The 19817-nt window shown below is 35.8% G+C and overlaps 1 protein-coding gene and 1 long non-coding RNA gene across 3 annotated transcripts in view; one reads left to right on the top strand and one right to left on the bottom strand.

Annotated features, from left to right (window-relative positions):
• The window catches only part of LOC131074814 (uncharacterized), a 77856-nt gene extending 66396 nt beyond the window's left edge, over window positions 1-11460 (top strand). Inside the window, exons 2-3 of the long non-coding RNA XR_009113122.2 lie at window positions 10781-11045; window positions 11247-11460. This is a non-coding gene — a long non-coding RNA (uncharacterized LOC131074814). The remainder of the gene's footprint in view (window positions 1-10780; window positions 11046-11246) is intronic.
• The window catches only part of LOC131074813 (phosphoglycerate mutase-like protein), an 89238-nt gene extending 70993 nt beyond the window's left edge, over window positions 1-18245 (bottom strand). The window contains exons 1-6 of one of the 2 annotated variants that reach the window (XM_058011505.2): window positions 18030-18245; window positions 10867-10948; window positions 2055-2116; window positions 1771-1878; window positions 1090-1169; window positions 673-835 (exon numbers count right to left, since the gene is read on the bottom strand). In XM_058011505.2, coding sequence (XP_057867488.1) covers window positions 673-835; window positions 1090-1169; window positions 1771-1878; window positions 2055-2114 — 411 coding nt within the window. In that variant the 5' untranslated portion in view covers window positions 2115-2116; window positions 10867-10948; window positions 18030-18245. The remainder of the gene's footprint in view (window positions 1-672; window positions 836-1089; window positions 1170-1770; window positions 1879-2054; window positions 2117-10866; window positions 10949-18029) is intronic. The other variant, XM_058011503.2, reaches the window with a different exon arrangement.
• Window positions 18246-19817: the final 1572 nt, after the last annotated feature.

Genomic DNA, 19817 nt, shown 5'->3' with positions numbered 1-19817 from the left:
AGTTAATCTTTGTAAAATTGGTTTGTTTGCAAAAGTTGACATTAAGGCATATTATGTTAGGTACATTCACAATCTTCAATTTGGTGTCTGGACAAAATAGTCAAGAAAAGTGTGACCTGGATGTAACAGCAATAAGTAAGCGCAGCAGTAATGTCTTACAGGGAATGGTGACCACTCCCCTCCACAACAATATAATGAACTACTTCTGGCCTTATTTACATAAACTAACTTTGACCGTCAACATCAAAAGATATTTTTCTAATTGAGATAGCGGAACTGAAAACTTAAAGGGATGAACAAAAATTCGTACCTAAAATTGAGAGGAAATATATTTCTAGGAAGCATAATTTAGAAAATACTTAGCAATTTGAAATCCTTCTAGGCACTGGAAATTAAACTGGACTATTTCTCAGGTAGCAGAATATGCTAGTTCTAGATTTTCATAATTCATCCCTGGTATTGTTTATAATTGGTAAGGTGAGAGGTTTTGGTACATTGTTAGAATGTTCCACATACAGCAATACAAGAAAAAAATAACATGTAATAGACCTACACAATATAGTAAACTTCACAAAGCACTAGAACATTCCCAACAGAACAATACAAGGATAGAGAGTAACACATAATACTACTACAACTATAAAGAAAACTTGTAATATATCATATACTTACCATCATTTCTCGACAATATTCCACAGCTACAAAAGGTGGACAGTTTGAACTTGAAATTGCATTATGATCACTCTTGCCACCACCAGCAACCATTAATGGAGGAGATAAATCAGCATCTATATAGCTTCCACTACCAAAAACACCTACTGCAGTTTGCATAGTCCTGTAACGAAATTCCACTTAATGTACCATGTGTTGTTTAAGATTAATGTTCCAGGTAAAAAAAATGTACTTGGCCTTACATGATGATTGAGAGCACAGACATTTTTTCATTTTGTGGCCCACATAATTGTATGCCTAATGAAACTTTTATTTCCCTATCACGAGAAAGCATCTATTCTTGGTTTCATCCATTTCAATTCGACATTAGATTTAATCAAAAATACATAGAGATAAGCATGCCAATCATGTCAATACCTTGTCAAAGGAGAAGTCACAACCAACTCAATCCCAGATGCAATCCCGCTATTAGTAACATGCCTACGAAGATTGTCAACCTGTTTTGAATATGTTAATTTAGATAGTTTTGTTACAAATTACAATATGTCATGCACACCAATGCTTTACAGTTTACACTTCCAGAAAAGCTCCATATGCTAACAAACGGATTTCCTCCTCAAAAGTATTGAGATTAATATCAGTGGAAGTAATAGAAAGAGGGTTAGCCCTGCTGACAGAAGTTATTATAGAGCAGTAAAATTGCTTATTGCATGCTCTATATATGTACCATACTGTTCACAAATGACAAGAGCTTAATAAGATAGAGACGATACAATTCCTATTGTTTTGCACCAGACGTGTATGCCACATTAAAAATAAACACAAAAATCAGCTGTGTATAATCTACATATGTATCTCCCCATCTTAGAACTACACTAAAATATAACTAAGAAACAGAATGTATATTCTTGTGCCCAACTAAAATCTACAATGTAAAATATAAGTTTGCTACCTGCCTCTATATAATATTAGAAAGTATGTCTCCCTTGCACTCACATTTTGATTCCTAAGGTCTCTTAAATCTGCAAATTATTTATAAAGGCCATTCACACATTATAGATTAAAAACTTCTGAAGCCACTAGAGAACACACATATACCTGCTGCCATCCCAAAGGAGTGAGGCTTGCATCGACAAATTCATAGGACAAGTATGCTTTATGGTCTTTTTCTCCAGCTACATTGTGATAGCCCTGTGCATGCCTTACCTGAACATATATTAAAGCACACGAATCCCTATCAGTACCGACAAACCAGATCATAAATGTTGAGTTTTCACTCACCTAATCAAACTCGTGAGAAGAAGGGCACATCAAAATTTGAACATATATTATAGTTTAAATTTTAAAGAGCCAAAAAAACGACTTAACAGCATACAAAATACCATGTGCAGAATTTTGCAGCGGTGCAAAGGGTATAAGCTGCAATCTGGAGCTTTAGACATATCTGCAGAGATCAAATAAACCCAAAAAACAGTATTTTATCAATTAAAGAGCATATGAAGCAACAAAAAGTCTTCTTAATAACAAAAACCCATTTCAACCACGTTTAAGTAATATGATTAACTAATTTATAACTACCGAAAACTTGCTTAGTCTGCATTCAGACTCCCAACATTTTTCTGTTTGCCAGTTAGTTGGATAGGAAATACTTCATAATTATCACTTATCTTATGCTAGTCCAGACAACTAAAGTCCTTCCAACTAAGACTTTTCAGGGGTTAACACTAAATTTAATATAATGACCCTACACGAACAACACCATTAGCTGCAAGAAAATTTGTTGATGACATACACAGTCAGTTTCTCAGGGAGGATGACAAAAAAATCAGCTCTAGATCCAAAATTACAATGAAGCCCTATTGATGCTAGGATATAAAAAGTATTCAACCCATTGCAATATTTCCAAAAGAAAAGAAAGAATTTAGAAAATTGTGATCTCTGACATATAAAAAAAATCAAGTCTTCGCTTGGCTGTCTTTCATAATTTACAGCTGAACTTGCCAGCTATCTGAGAAATTAATCTACATAAAACATATATAATTTTTTTTATGAATAAGTGTCTAGATTATCATTTATAAAATAATAGTAAATACTACACATTCCTAAAAATCGCGGGTGAATATAAAATCACACCCCTAGAGTTCATATGGGGTAAAGCCTGGAGCATAAAACATAAAAACAAATACAAAGCTGTTAGGCAGCTAATGCAGAAGCAAAGGGGGGAGGAGGAGGATCGCAATCATTTGTCTTTCCCCATATATCGGTAGGGTCCAGAGGATCAACAAGAGGGTCCCATCCATCATCGTCCTTTTCTTTAGCTTTGTCTTCTTCTTCTTCAATAGCACAAGCTAGCAAAAAGGGAAGAGCCAATTGAGAAAACTTGCTAGAGTCAAACTAGTTGGAAGCACCACTAGTAGGCCACCCATAGGTTCCTCCCACTGGGGACGGCGAGGTGGAGTGTCAATGAGCAGGCCACAATCAATCTTGTTGACCATGGTCCCTTCTTGTAGCAGGGGGAGAAGCCTAGGAGTGTCTCCTAATTACCTTGAGCAAAAAGATTCCTTCCACACTGATATTCGTGAGGAGGCAAGTAGCCCTGAGAAGAAGAGAGAGACAAAGGAACATTGATCACTGTACAGGTGGCATTGTCCCAGTGGTCAAGGAGCACCTATAAGTTGGCTACCTCAAGTGCAACTTTATCTTGCATTTGAATTTGCAATAAGACATTAGAACAAATCATAGCTAAGACATTAGAACAAATCATAGCTAAGCTAAAAAAAAGAAAAACATGTCAATCTACATAATAATTGACAAAAATAGCTGAATTATTTATCTTTCCAATGCTGAAGAGAATCTCCACCCAAAAAACATCCTAGATCTACTTCAATTTGTGAGGGATGTGAAGCCAAATAACCTAAAAGAACCATATGCCATGAAATGCTTTTTGATTTGAATGGCTTGAAGAAGTCATGGATGCAGGTCCCAAATTCTATGTTGTGGGACATGTTGACATGTCTGAAGTCACATTGCTGCAAACTCCATACGGCCAACGCAGAATAGAATAGCCAACTGATTATCCTACTCTCTCTTGAGATAAGGAAGTCTCTAATGTTGTTTTCTAAGTTTGATCAAAGGAGACAACCTCAAGGTTTCTTTTGTCAGGTCTTGACTGCGGGATCTCTCAGTGGCTTGATGTGTTTATGCTGGAAACACAAGGGGACTTACGATTTGCAACAAGCTAATCTGTTGTGATTCTCGAATTACGCAATAAAGAGCAAAAGGAAAGGGTTAGGAGATCTAAAACTAACAACACGGGTATGTGGGTAGACGGATTCAACATAACCAATTCCTACTTGGCCAGAATAGCTCACAACCTTGCAGGAACGGTGCAATCTTCAAAGGGACTTGGAAGATTTTCAGACTGGAGACACACGGCTAAACACCCAATTCTGGTGCAGCTTAGATGGACATCTGCAATTGAACTAAGCACAATCAAAGGCTCAGGTTAACCACACAAAAGGATACACAATCAGTATATCCTCAGTGGTATGAGCCTGAATCTATCAAATACCTGCACACCCAAAATAGACAGATCTATCTAAAATACTAAAAGAAACCATGCAAACAGGATGAAAACAAGACAATAAACACCAAATCAATGTTTATATATTGATCTCATCTGCCTATTACAACAATTTTTGCAGCATCTCTATGCTACTGCTAAGATCTAACCTATTCTAACTCTAAAATCTAACTATCTAACCATCTAACCATCTAACCCTTTACAAAAGAAAGGCCTCTGCCTTTTATAGATATTACAATTTTGAATCGAAGGCTAGGATGGACTACATCCAAGGGCCCTGATCTGCCTTCCAGAAGCTGGCAGCTTGAACCCATGCCGAATTAATTCTCAGTTATCCAACCAGCAACTATCTCAACTACTTGCCACTATTTGGCTTTAATTCAGGTCTACCCAATCTTTTCGGTGGTTGGGAATAGTTATCCACAAAAATATCTTGCACGGGACCCATAGGCAATTTACAATAAAGTAGTTTCAGTTTTAAAACTGAATTTCTGGACTTAAATCCATCTGTGTGCTTTTTCTCAAGAAGGCATAAACTTTGCAGCATTCAGTGTTCTTTGGTCTTTGGTCTCGGTGGTGGACTTCATCTTTGTTCAGTGGCACGGTTCCCAATGCTTGGTTGTTCTCGCGCTCCCCCATCTTTTCTTTTCCAATCTTTGGCGCCTGGCTTTGGATTACGATCCTTCCTTGATTTGCGTTTGAGGCTTTCTCCTGGTTCTTTAATGACGTCCTGCGATCAATCAACCAATTTCACTTCATTAAATTAATTTGAAAAATTAATTAATTAATTTAACAAATATTAAATCTAATTACGACGTCTAGCTTGAGAAGCTCTTTGTGAGATGTATCTTGACAATGCTTCTCCTTTCTCTTCGAACGTGAAATCTGATCCTTGGTCTTGATGGTGTTTGGGCGATTTACTTCTGCGTGTTTTACCTTTGGAGTCTTGGGCGTTTTGAAAACTTCTTATAGCGCGACTCTAGAGGTTTGAAGAGCTTCTGCAAATTTTAAAACTCTAACTCTCATGCCTTTTCTGGTGAATTTCGGAGAATGGAGAGCCCTTTTGCAGACTTTAAACTTTACGTCTCCATCTTCCAAATTATGAACTCTGCGTTTTCGCGCTTTGTCCAATAAACTTTCTGCGCTGTGTTCTTCGGAAGAATGGGGATCTATCAATTTCGCATTCCTTATATTTGGACCTATGCGTCGCGATTCTGGGCACTATGGCCAATTTCGAACCTTGGAGGGGTTTTGGCAATTTGCCCAGAATTTCGGACTATTCAGCATTTTTATAAATTTCGGAGCTAAATGCGTTTTTTGCAAGTTTGATATATATTTTGAAATTTCGGAGCTATTTCACCTTTTGCAAATTGCGGAGTGTTTTGAATGAATTTAAACGCTTTATCATTTTCGGACCTTCTGGCCTGTTTTGCAAATTTCGGAGCATTTAGCGTTTTTTTGTAACCTGTAGAAATTTCGGACCTAAATGCCCTTTGTAAAACTTCGGATCTATAAACGCGTTTGCAAATTTCACGATTTTTAATGCCAAATTCGGAGCTTAAGGCGCTTTTTACAACTTGTCCAGAATTTCGGACCATTCAACGTTTTTGCGAATTTTAAAGTGAAGTTCAGATTTTTGGAGGTTTTAACGTTTTTGCAAATTCGGAGGTTTTAACGTTTTGGTGCCCAAAGGCATTTTCGGACCATCTAACACTTTTGCAAAAAAAAAAAAACCTCGGACCCTTTACCCTTTCTTGCAAATTCTACGAATTTCGGGTCCTTAGGCGTTTTTGGAATTTCGGAGTTTTCAAGCGTTTTGGGCGAACTGGGAATATTTTCGGACCTAAACCACCTTTTGGCAAGTTTTTTACTTTTTCAACTTTTTGCCCCATGGTCCGAAATTGGGGATTTTAAGTGATTTTCGGACCTCTGGGGTCTTTTTGCAAATTTATAACAAACTTTCAAATTTCGGAGCCAGGGTCCAAAATTGGGCGTTTAAGTGAAATTCGGACCTAAAAGCACTTTTGGCAAGTTAAGTGAATTTCGGACCTCCAGCCAGTTTTGTCAACTTTTTCACTTTTTTGCATTTTAGCCCCAGGGTTCGAAATTGGAGGACTTAAGTGATTTTCGGACCTCTGGAGGCTTTTTGAGACTTTTAAACATTTTGCAATTTTTGCTTCTGGGTCCGAAATTGGGCATTTTAGCGATTTTAGTCGTTTTTTTCAAGAAGTGCGAGCTTGGGCACTTGGACGAGTTTGTCCAGATCTCGTTGAAGGATCATTTTATGGAATATAACATTTAAGTATAAGTGACATTTCCTTCTTATACTTTAAGTTATATTCCATATATACTTTCAGGATGTTTGAGAGTGGTTTCGGCCCTCCAGGAGTTATATTGCAAATTCTAGTTTTTGGAGGATTCCTCAGTTTTTCAGAGTTAGTCAAATTTCAGGATCAGGACATTCCAGACTTAGCCAAATTTCAGGGTCAGGAAATTCCAAACTTAGCCAAATTTCAGGGTCAAGAAATTCCAGACTTAGCCAAATTTCAAGGCATTTGGAGATCAAGATGACATTCCAGACTCCATCACTCATCAACTTGATCCTTCATATCCCCTTCCTCTTCCGCAAAGACAAAAAGGCACAAAACCGGGGGGTCCCTTAAAAGACTTTGACTACCCACAAAAGGGGTTGGAAAACCCAAATGAAATAACTTGGAATTCCCACGAGAAGGCCTTGGAAAAGAATAGACCAAGCAAAGTGGGCCAATTTGGGTTCCAAAACAACCAGCCAAATGGTATTAAATCTACATTGCCAAATTGAGACCACAATTTTAGATGCCATTGTTGATTTGACATAGGAACCATGGGCAAGTGGGGAGAGAGCCAACGATATCCATGCAGAGGTCTATAATTTTGAAAGTTGGTGTTTGGAACTCACTTCCAAACTTTCCACTAGGATTGGGAAGAATTGATACCAATTTTGTGAACCATACCAATTGGGATTGTCTCCATGATTGTATCAAAAATTTCACAACCCTTATTAGAGAGGTGAAACTTGGCTTTAGCTTCATTCAAGTCAAGAGATTCATTAAGGCTTTCGAGAAGAGGTCTAGCATAGTTTGAAACCCTTTCCTATGAAATCTCAAGGCATGCACCCATGGCAACCTTGCCAATGGGTGGTCTTGGTGTTGTGAATGGGGGACCACCACATATTTTGTTGGTTGATGGAGAGCCCATCGCATAATCCAAAACCATTCCAAAAGCCCCAAGGCTTCATGGCATCCCAAGCTCTCCAAATACTTTTTATCACAAAAGTCTCTTGAATCTACACCCCACATTTCATGGTGAGAAGGGTTTGAAGCCCAATCCCCTTCCAAGGAGGCCGTCCAAAAGGATGGCCAAAGGCAATGTAATGCTATATAAGAATTTTCTGAGCTTCTTTACCTTGAAGGGCATGGATAATCCACTTAGTGCAAAGACCCAAACCCTAGTGTTGGGTGAATAAAAGCCCCAAAACTCTAAAATCTCGAGGGAGATAGCAAAACTCCCAAGCCACCCTATGAAATCTCTTGTGATTTTCCAAGGAAGCCCAATGAAAATTACATAGCAGTTTTCCCAACTTCATGTAAAAGGTTTTAGAAGGATTCCAACATGAGGAATAATGCACATGAGTGATCACAAGAATCTTGGAGCAAACCTGAAATTTCTCTACCAAAAAGAGGGGTTTCAAGGTCCAATATGCCAGCTTTTTTTAAATTTTAGTAAGAATAGCTTGCCATAGAGATACTTGTGAAGCCTAGATGGCAAAAGGAATGCTCGGGAATCTAAAAACTTCTCAATGACCAATCAATTTTCAACTATAGGATTTGAGCTAGGAAGACACAGGAACAATTGTCTATATCATTGAGTCTTATGCCACTGAATGGAAGAACCAAACGCTTTGCAAAAAATAGGCACTCAAGTGTTTGTTTGATATTTTGCTCCTCTTATAGGAGAGTGAGGAACGAATCATCTACATAATTACCATTAACAAGCTAGGCTGAGCAATTAGGTAAAGCAATATCTTTGACCAGCCCCTCAAACACGAAGTGAACCAGGAGGTAACCAAATCCTTCAGTACTAGGCACATATAGGACTAGAGCCAAGGACTATCTTGACAAATAGATTTGAATATCCCAAAGGCATTGGATTGTTAGCCATCAAATATATTTATTTTTAAAAGTACCTCACATACTAAATGTATTTCCCCACTTCATTGACTTGAAAATAACTAACATTATACAATATGTTCTTGACTTTATAATACAAATAAAATTTCATGGTTGCCTCTCCTAATTTATTGTTAACGAATTATGAAGTTTGAGAGTCAATATAAATATTGAGTGCTACCAAATCCTAAAGCAATTTGAGACACAATTTAGTTGGATTGGAATTTCCATCCTCACACTATATAACTCATTTATTTTTTAAGTTTCAAATATTTGAATGCCTAACACCACAAATTTAATATCAAATTGCTAAATTTTATATCTAAATCACCAAGGTTTTTTGTATAAAGCAAATTATTAGTTTTATTCTTTATTTCTTTGCAATATTTTGGGAGCACAAAAACACATTGCACCAGGAGAAGGAACCCAAATAATCCGTACAAATGAACATATTTCCATTCAGTCCAAAACATCTAATGAGCTCTCATTTGTTATGTTGCAATCCCCTAGTTAATACATATCATTGCAAGACCTAAAGACGAAAACTAAGATGACCCTTAAAAACATTATTAAACATAAGATGAGACATTGAAAACATCCATAGTGCAACCCTTCCCAAAACAAAACTTTATGAGGTTTCAAAAGTTCTATAAAAAATATGATGGCCTTCTCGTAGCTTATTCATGATTTTTGTTATAAAAAGCCTAAGAAAATAACACATCTAGGATACTCTAAAATTGTAATGTCTCCTTTTTAGGCATCAGCTATTTCTAGAGGTTAGCCTATGACTTTGGTCCCTATAGGCTAACATGGTGATTAGGGGACCCTTCTAAGGGTGTTCTATGGCTCTTCAGCTGATCTTTTGGTGCTTATTTTAGTATTTTTCAGCTTAGTGTCCTAGTTTATTTGTGGTGTGCCTTTCGGAGATCATTAAAGACCAAAGTTCCTAGACTCAGACTCGGCAAGGCCGACTCGACTCGTGACTCGGCAAGGCCGACTCGACTCGTGACTCGGCTATGACTCAGCAACGACTCGACAAAATAAAAAACCCCTTGAAATTTAGAGATTTTTAACGATTTAAAACTTGTTTCATGCACCCATTATTGAATAAAGCTTAAAGACATTATAACATCATCAAATAGAAGCTCTAGCTCATCCTCAGCCTCACCCTTAGAGTAGTATGTCTGCCTCCTACAAAGGCATCTAAGGTAGGTCCTGGATGACTGAGTAGCCATAGTCTCCGCCTGTGAGGTGCCACAATGATCAACATCAGTTGTGTTCGTGCTGGATCGTGCTCTATCCTCCTCCTCTGCCATAGCCACAACCCCAGCCTCTCTATCTGCCATGTCTAACATGCCGCAGTGCGAGTCCTGGAGCTCAGACTCAGCAAGTTATGAGCAAAACTCGTCGAGTCTGAGTCATGAGTTGTCAAAACTCGCCGATCTTGGCTCGACTCGCCAACACGGCAAACTCGACTGACTCGTGGTGAGTTTGGGAACTCTATTAAAGACACTTTGATTCACACTTACTATTTTTAGTAAGTCACTTGGATGTTTTGCTCATACTTACTATTTATAGGAAGTCACCAAGTTGGCCGGTTGGCATCATATCTGTAGTTGGAAAGTGGATGGATTATTCCCATGAGTTGATATTGGCAACTATCAGGGGTTTAATGATTTAAGTTAAATTATTAAAGTTAAATTATTAAAGTTAAATTATTAAAGTTAAATTATTAAAGTTAAATCAAGTTTAACTTTAATAATATTAATTATATTAAATGACTTTATGATATGACAACATAAAGGGGTTAAAGTGATGTTTAATTTGTTTCCATAAAGTGACTTTAAGTTAATTAAAATTATATAAGGGGTCACTTTATTATTATTCCCAATTGCGAGTAAATATGAATATTAAAAAAGAGGGAAAATTAAATGGGTTATCAAGAAGCTTCCTTGGAGAATTATAAAAGGGCTCATTTGGAGTTATTTTATTTCTCTCTAAGAAGTTTGAGAGCGCCCGTGGAGTTTTTTAGTGGTTTGCATGGAAACCAAATCCATCTTTGGTGTGGATTCATCCAAAATTCACCATTGCACTTCATTATCAGATTGTTGGAGGTTTCAATTGGAAATCTCTCCGGAAGGTTTGACAGGTGGAAAATATATTGCTTCAGATTTGGAAGCTTATTTGCCATATTTTCATAATAGCTTAGATGACATTTTTTTGGAGATGAACGCCATGTTTTGGAAGGGTTTCATGTGATTGTTGGCATCTATCATCATTCAGATTTGTGTTTCAGAACTGACCAATTTTTTATCAGGCTTCAATTTGAAAGGGCTTGGATTTGTTTGAGCAAAGGCTTATAGAACTTCATTGCTAAACTGTACAAAGGATTTGAGCGCTTACCTTGGAGACTTAGCGCTAACCTTTGGAGGTGATTTAAGGAGCTATTTCAGACATTTGAGACAGCCTCATCCTTGTTTTAGGTCTGCCATAAAAATCAGATTTATATTCAGATTTGTAATCAGCATCCATACCTTGTTGATTGGCATTTTATTCATCATAACATTGAAGGCAACAATCGGGTATGTCATTGTATTGAAATTCATTGAATACAATATGAAAACCTTGTTGTTTAGAACTATATCAGGCTTTTAATTTTAATTCCAGTCCATATATTTGTTGTTATTTCGTATGTTAAATGTTTCTATAATTGCTTCATATCATGGTGAAAACATTCTATGCTCTAAAAACTCATAAAAACTTATGTTACCCCAAGTTTCCAGGATGGGGACGGCAGGATGAGTTTCCAAGACAGCAAATTTTTTTGCCAATTTTGGGGACGGAAGGGGGACGGCAAAGGGGGCGGCTATATAAAATATAGGAAAATTTTAAATGTTCATATGAAAAATAGATAAAGCATGTATATATTGTATATATACATTATATTCATATGAAAACATGGATAAAGCATGTATATGTACATCATGAACCTTAACATACCACATTCGTGTTCAGAATTCATTGTCAATACTCAATATGCATTCAGAATTCAGAATTCATTATCAATATGCCAGCACTTGTTTGCATGTAGTTCATTGTTTCTGTCTGGTTGGAAGATATTTTGATAGTATTCCATTACTATTATGACCTACAACTGCTTCTTTATGCACTACCAAGTTTTGGGTGTTTGTAAAACTTATTACCAAGCTGTTATTCATATTTCTGAGTGCGTTTGGCTATGATTTAGACCTGTTTACCTTTCATATCAGTGAAAATTACCTAATCAAAATTACCTCCCAGAAATTTATTAAATGTCTGATCTATAAATATAATGCAACATGCCTTCCAAAATGTGGGCAACCAATAGATTTGAATATGTAATAACTTATTTACTGAAACAAACTGAACAAAAATGGCAACCATCAATATTTCACTCTCAAAATACAATGAATCCCCCATCCTAGAAATGTACTATTGTTGAGGGGTGGGGATCACAAAAAGAAATAAAAATATGTTTTATTTTAAGCATTTTAGCCTTTTTTATTTTTAAATGTGCTGCGAAAAGGGGGACGACTGGCTGTCCTCGGGACGGTTAGGGGACATCACAGGCGTTGGACGATTGGGGACATCCCCTTTGAGAGTCATTGTCGTCCTGAATCGTCCAGAAGACGGGAGGGGCATCCCCTTTGAGAATCATTGTCGTCCTCGAGTTTCTAGGACGTTTCCCACAGATTTTGCAATTTTGGGGACAGTGGGGGGATGTCCCCTGGCCATCTCCAATTCTGTGAAATGTCCTGGTACGGGGACGGGGGATTTTATCCTAGGGATGTGTCCCCGGGTAACGTAGATAAAAACCAAACCAAAGGACTCAAAAACAAACTCAGAAGATTCAGACCAGCAATCAAGAAAAACAAGGCAAAATAAGGGTGGGATATTTCAGAAATTTTGTAAAATAGTTGATTTCTTTTTATAAATGTTGTATATTTGTCATGTTCAATAGTTTGGATGGGATCAACCTCACTAAATATTGGACAGTTAGTATTTTTTGGAGAAAAGGGTTTTGCTTTAAATTTTTATGTTTTTGCCGATGTTTCAAAGCACTCATGTTTCTCTTTTGCATGACTTCATCTAATTTACAAAATTGTGAAGTAAAAGAGATTCATTTTTGTATTAGAAAACAGTTAAGTTTTTGCAATAATAAAAACTTTTACGTTGTTAGCTTTCATCTGACGATTTTTTCCAAATAGAAATATCAGATATTATCTTTGTTTTCCATTTTTTTCATATTATATACAAATTTATCAAGTTTTTTCCACTACAAATTCATATTTAATCACAAATTCAGAGTGCAGATAATATATTTTCTACGGAAGACCTCTCTTAATGGTGTGCAAGGTTTTGTGCCACTTCCTTCTTCTCTTCCCTTTTCTGTTGGAACTCAGTTCTGCTAAAGTCGTGGAAATGGATGAGGACCGTGTGCAAGGTTTTGTGCCACTTCCTTCTTCTCTTCCCTTTTCTGTTGGAACTCAGTTCTGCTAAAGTCGTGGAAATGGATGAGGACCGGCGTGGATTTAATAATTTATCAGCTGACCAACTTAGTTTCATCGTCAATAATCCCATCTACTGAAGGCTTGAAAGATAAACAGCTATTGAGTGTTTTTAGGCTCACGCTTCGCAGCATTTAAATTTTTGACAGCTTGCTTCTGGAATATTATGTGAGAGATTTTAAGACCCAAAATTTGGAATCCTTTTTTTAAGCCCATCTTCAATCGAGAAATATTTTAATCTTTAGCTTTTAACATCACAGGTGCCAAAGAAATATAATTAATGAGAATCTTTTGACATGTCACCCTTTCCATATAATTAATATTTTTTATAAGCAGAATAATTATGTTTTTTTTAATGGCAATGTTTAAATAATATTTAGTAAAAGATAAATTTTGGCAAATAAGAGTAGAATTATTATTTAATCTTCTTAATGAATAAGAGGAACAACTACTATTTAACCATTGAATCTAATAATATTGAATAAAATAATTTTATATAACTCCATTTTTTTTTTGGAAATATCAATTTAAGCTCACTCTGCGCTGCTATTGCTCTTGATCACATTATTCATGGGTCTCCGTGAGTCGTTTAGATTAAGACTCGTATCTATTGAGATTATTAGAATCTTTTTCTATCTCTATCACTTCACCTTTGCCCTGTTTCATGTAGTGTTCTTCGTAATGATTTTGGCATTTTCAACAGAAATATGAAGTTTAAACTTATGCATGCGTTCAACGAAGAGACTTTTGAACTTAGTCATGTAAAATGTTCTTTGCTTATTCATTGACTACAACTTTGCCTAACCTTTCCGTCTCGCCATTGTAAGTTGTCCCACATGAACAATGGATACGATATACACCATTCTGTAGTTAAGGTTTGAGAGGATTCTTTATTGTATCAAACATGTTTCTCAAGGTGTTTGAAGAGTAAAAGACCTCCTCATATTGTCCTTTAGAATCCTTGGCTGCTTCTCAGATATGTCCTTTCTAGAGAGGATGATAATTTGTGATTCCTCCTGTGTATCATTTCATTTTGGCCACATGCATTTTGATTGAGCTTACAAATGGTTTTTTCCTATGTCTCTGAATAATTATGTATTTGGACAGCTGAGCCTCTTGTTTTTCAATATGTTGTTCGTCTAAGATTCTAGAGGCAGGGGTTACTAATATTCAAGAATTGATGTCTTGTGCACTAGGCTATGGTGGGAATCCAATTGTAACCATAGAGTTGCGCGTGTTTTATTTCTATACACCCCATTAGTAAGTGAACCATCTGCTTTTTCTCAAGAGAAAAATATTAAGTGGCATTTCCTTTATACCCCACCTCTACGGTGAACTGTAATTGTTTCAAGTGTGTATATATACTTTACAAATCTTTCCTATGTTCATTTACCTTATCTTTGAAAGCAAAATAAAATGTTTATCACATATTTTTTAATTTGACTGTGAGAATTTTTTATCATTAATATTTAAGATCAAACCTCATGATCTATCATCTCATTAATACATGTTTATTTTGTCCTCACCTTCGATCATCTCATTAATACATGTTTATTTTGTCCTCACCTTCATTCTCTGATTATGTGTTATCTTGACCATTATTCTCCTCAGTCCAAAAAAAACTCAATTGAATAATATATGTAAAAGCTTTCAAACTCCTGGACTCCCCACGCCCCCGAGCATTCACTGTCTTAATGAGCTAAACTAATTTCATCATCACTGCCCATGGTATCCCCTGAGGAATATATGATTTTTAGTCTCACGTCTTTCACAAACTTCTAAATTTCATTATCTCTCCATGTATTTGTCCATGTATCCATAAGGAATAAATATTTTGTCCAAGAGATTTTTAAACTCTTGATGTAGATTCAAGAGATCCTTGAATAAGGAATCTAAATCTTTCCTAACTTTTTTTTCTAACCTAACCAACACAATGTCAGAATTGATATATATTCTGTTACTTCTTTGTTGAGCACATGGTAATCGATCGACCTTCACTAAGGTTGGAGCTACTCCATTATCCTTTAGAAAAGCCCTAGATATAATACCTTCTAGCCCAATTTAACTGTAGTTGTATCTCATTATAGATGGCCCTTCCATGTAAGGATATAATATAGTGTTTCTGGGATCACCGTGAAATTTTCTGATCTACTGTTTGAATATAGTCTTCAAGATGCACCTTCAAGTAAAAAAATAATTAATCTTTCTGCGAAGGAAATAATGTTCTTGATTCACAATAAATATGAAATTTTATGAGAATTTTCACTCTTTCCACACAATATGTCTTTATGAGCGAAATAAATTGTGGTTTCCTGCAACTCCAAATCTATGTAGATTTCACTTTAAGCTCTCTTTACAATAGCATTGCTCGTGATCAAGTTAATCATAGGTCTCCAGGAATCGCTCAGAATAAGGCCATCAAAAATTGATATTACGAGAATTTAAATTCTTATTCAATTGCTTCTCTTAATATTCATTTCAAGTAAAATTCTTGTTAGGCAACAATTTTTTTTTGCCTCTTAAATATAAATATGGTGTTTAATCTTTTTCTATCTCTCAGCTAGGATGACGTTTTTAATTGTAAAATCTCATTCATATCTTTATTGATTCTAATTCGGATCGACTTGCCCATCTCACCAATGTGGTCTCCTCCATGAATAAAGATATAGTCAGGAATAAAATTACTGGCTTGTTTAAATAAAGCAAAGATACCCCAAATAAAGAAAGCAAAACTTTGAATAAAGGAAGCCCTTTCTAGCTCAAAAGAGGGTGTGCCTAGGTGCATGCTGACCAAAGTGTTACAGGAGGATTCACATAATAAAACCTCTGTTAACCAAGTCGTGTTGGCCATTAATTATAAGGTTAAAAGAGGAAAAAGAGAAAAAAAAAATGGTGCTTTTTATTCAGATTATTATATCTTCAAAATATGAATTGGATGCAGTAGATTGAATTAGAAGATTTTAATTGTCATTGTTGTTTTAAAGTGGGTCATATCAAAGTTATAAAACTCGGACTCGGCAAACCAAAAATTTGGACTCGGACTCGGACTCATGAAGGACTCGTGAAAGACTCGGCAAAAAATAAAACATAAAGAAATTAATGCATTTAGAGAACATAAGAGCCATAATTGAAACATTACACATGTCATATGATCTACAAACACGCAATATTTGAAATTTCATCATTCATACTCATAGTTCAACTCTAAAATGTATAATAGCAGCATAAGTTTATAAATGTTTACAAATGTTTACAAAATTACATATAATGATATGTCCAACTCCAAATGTGAAAAACAACAATGAACAAACTAAAGAGAAGACTATATCTTCCTCTTTGTATTTCTCCTAATATAGCTCAATTTTTCTGATTTTATCTTCTTTCCTCTCCTCCTTCAAACCCTAAAAACCTGTTATAACCAAGCAAAAATGCCAAATGAGGGGAAAAAAAAAACTGAGTTTTATTGCTTGAATGGCGTGTTTTTTGGACTACGCGAGTCCATATGAAAGACTCGCGAGTCCGAGCAAAAGACTCACGGGTCTTTCATATGGACTCGCCAGGACTCACCTTGCGAGTCAACTCGTGGCTCCCATGGACTCGCAAGTCCGTGGCGAGTCCACGAGTCTTACAACTATGGGTCATACTACTATGAGTTAGTTGTTCGAACAACAAGAAATGTCATTTTGTTTGGAGGAAAAAGGATCACACTCTACTACCACTGAGGAGTCTATTACTTCCTTTGAGGAGGTGCAGAAGGAGGACAATATAGGGAAATCTTTTGTAGATAGTATAATGTTGGATTCTTTTTTTAAAGGTTCGGGACTAGAAGAGGATTCTACTTGTGGTTTTATAATTATTTTTTGTTACAAGAAAAATAAGTTTAGAGGGTAAGGATCCTTTTACTATGTTTAAACAAATATCATTGGAACAATTTTATCAACCACCCTGATTTTAGGTTGGCAGTTTGTAAGGTTGTGTTGTTCCTTGACTGTCTTTTGTTGTCTTGTTGTCCTTGCTATATCTTTTTTCTTGTAAAAAGGTCTGAGCCCTTTCAAAACGTCTGCTTAATAAAAAACAATAGATCTGTTCTGCTTTCACGAAATACAACTCATGAAAATTAAACAAATGTCAATAATCAATAAAGTCCAACATATGTATTCGATCAAATTAATCATTCTTCTTGATCAATATTTAAACTAATGATCAATGGTCTTTAATTATGGGATGGCTTTTCTATCTTTTCTCCAGAATTTTGTTTATCCCGCTGTATTGGGATGACTATTGCAATATGTTTTAGTGCAGGGGATTCTTTTTGGCTATTGGCTACTTTGTATCGGTGGGTTGATGGTTCTCCTCCCCATTTTGGTCAATGTATCTCTATTGGGTGTGTCTAGATTTGGTCTTCTTAGTGCTGGAGGGTTGATGGACTACCCTCTTTTCTGATTCTGTTATTCTCTTATGTAATTATGATCTTATTTTTTTATATAATTTAATATTTCAAAGTTCCACCTTTTACCTAAAAAAAATTAAACTAATGATATTATTAAAATCTCATAAGCAAATAATTAAAACCTATGATTGAGGAAATCCCTACTAAATTCTAAAAGAAGCATTCGACATAGATGATGATCGGCCATAATTGTAGATGATTTAAGTAATAAGGGAGAGGAAAATTTAAGGAAAGGTTAAGGTAACTGGAAGAGTTCGATCTATCGATCAAGTCCATCCCTCACTTTTGTTGGAGAGTTCTCCCCTGTTGACACTGGTTGGGCAGAGCGCCTGCCCTGCAATACCTTGAAAGGTCCTAAGACGTCCTAACTGATGCCATTGTCTTCAACAAAATTTAACAATAACATAAGAGGCAAAATGTGCATCACAAATATGTGGGGTTGATTGCCTTAATCAACAAAAATAACCTACAAAATTGCGACCAATCCTCACAAATCAGGGATAGTTTTCGCGTAAAATTTTACAGAGGAAAACACCATTGAAAAAAAGACATGGAAAATAACAGCTCACCTTTGATTATGAAGACCTGTAATGTATGAAATTTGAGATTAGCGTTGCAGAACAAGGGAGAAGAGCAAAGAGGACAGAATGTATCAAATGAATTGAAAATGTAAACGTTTTTAAAATATCGAAGTAATGGCCTATAGTCCAGTCAACACTGCGTACAATTGCTACAAGAATGTGCCTATTCGATCTCGTCCGAAGTGGACGAATATTCGATTTTGGAACCATGTAGATCCTCTAAAAGCCAAATTTTGAAGGACACCTCGACTTCATAAAGAAGAATTTTAAAAGTTAGCAGCCCTGCATGCCATTTGTATGAAAATTATCAGTCAAGTGGGGCCACTGAAAATTGCGTTTCAAGATTGGCGTGCATCAATGCTGCTCCAGCTGTCTTTTACTTTATAAAATATCTGAGGAGAAATTTTGAACAATGCATATTCGCACTCTTCTTTCTTTTTGACGTATAATTTCATAGATTTTTTTAACCTTTCATTTATGTATTTATATGTTTTATTTAGAATTTATTTATATATTTCTGATATAATTGTGGCCGGGATTATGTCTCTCTATAGAATTGCTAGTTAATTATATGTATTTAATTGAAATTCATGTTTTGCTTATTCTAAGCTATTGTAATTCAAAAGTTTGATCATTCCTTGTCAATTTATATGTTAAAGTGTTCAAATTGAGGTTTAGATTTTCATATTCAAAGTTAAGGTTTAGGTTAATAGTTCCATAAGATATATGAGGAGTATATATCACATTTAGAGAAAGGAATTGAGAGCATTTATCAATCATAAAGTTTGTATCAATTTTATAAGAAAAGATATTACATCGATCTTTATCCTAAGCAAATTGTCTCATCATATCAACTTTCAAATGAAAACACCAACAAGAAAGTAGGAATGGATTCATGGAGTTGTAACTAAGTTGGCCATCATGTCAAAGTGTGTGAAAAGAAAGAGGCATCATGTTGTTAGGGTTGTCGAGGAGTTGGAACTAGTGTTGTACCCTCAATCCATATAGACATGAACTAAAAAGACAAAACACGAGACCTAATTATTAGATAATTAACTAGTTGATTATCCTAATTAGTCTAACACCCCCACTTAAGATGAACTAAGGGAGAGGCTAAAACCACAATGATGAATCCATGAATGGTTGGATCCTAATAACAAGGCTTGATTAGGTACCCATGTACAAACAAATGCAATCTTTCATAATCAGAGAAAAGAAGGGAACCATATGGGAAAAAACTCATCTCAAAAAAAATAAAAAATGAAATAACTACACTAGTGATAGAAGGATAGAAGGACTCTGTGTGACCTCCCAAGGACCGCTTTTGTCATGCAAGTACAATGAATGTCCCCCCATAGAAGAGAAAATGAGGATAAGACTTCCCCACACAAAGAAGTAGCTCTTGTGTCATTCCCATAAACTAGAAGAATTGAGAATCCAAATCCACAGTGTGTGCCTTTGGAAACTGCTCAAATTTTGCTAGGGGGTCTCAATATACTCAAGCTCCATATGATATCTCAATATGAGTAGGAACATGAATCTTTGATCCATTAGAACATGCAAAACCTATGATATACTCAAATCTCCTCTAAAGTATTATCATCATAGGGTATGTAATCTACATACATGCAAGGGGAATAAGACAATCTATTGCAAGATCCTCTACGAATGGAGAGAGATTAGGGCCTTCTCCATGGATCTCCTAAAATCTAGGCCATAGCATGTGATGATAATCAATGTCTAATATAACACAATGTTTGGTACCGCACTAGAACA

The sequence above is a fragment of the Cryptomeria japonica genome, chromosome 6 (assembly GCF_030272615.1).
Source record: "Cryptomeria japonica chromosome 6, Sugi_1.0, whole genome shotgun sequence".
NCBI lineage: Eukaryota > Viridiplantae > Streptophyta > Pinopsida > Cupressales > Cupressaceae > Cryptomeria > Cryptomeria japonica.
This window is presented reverse-complemented; position numbering and strand designations above follow the sequence as displayed.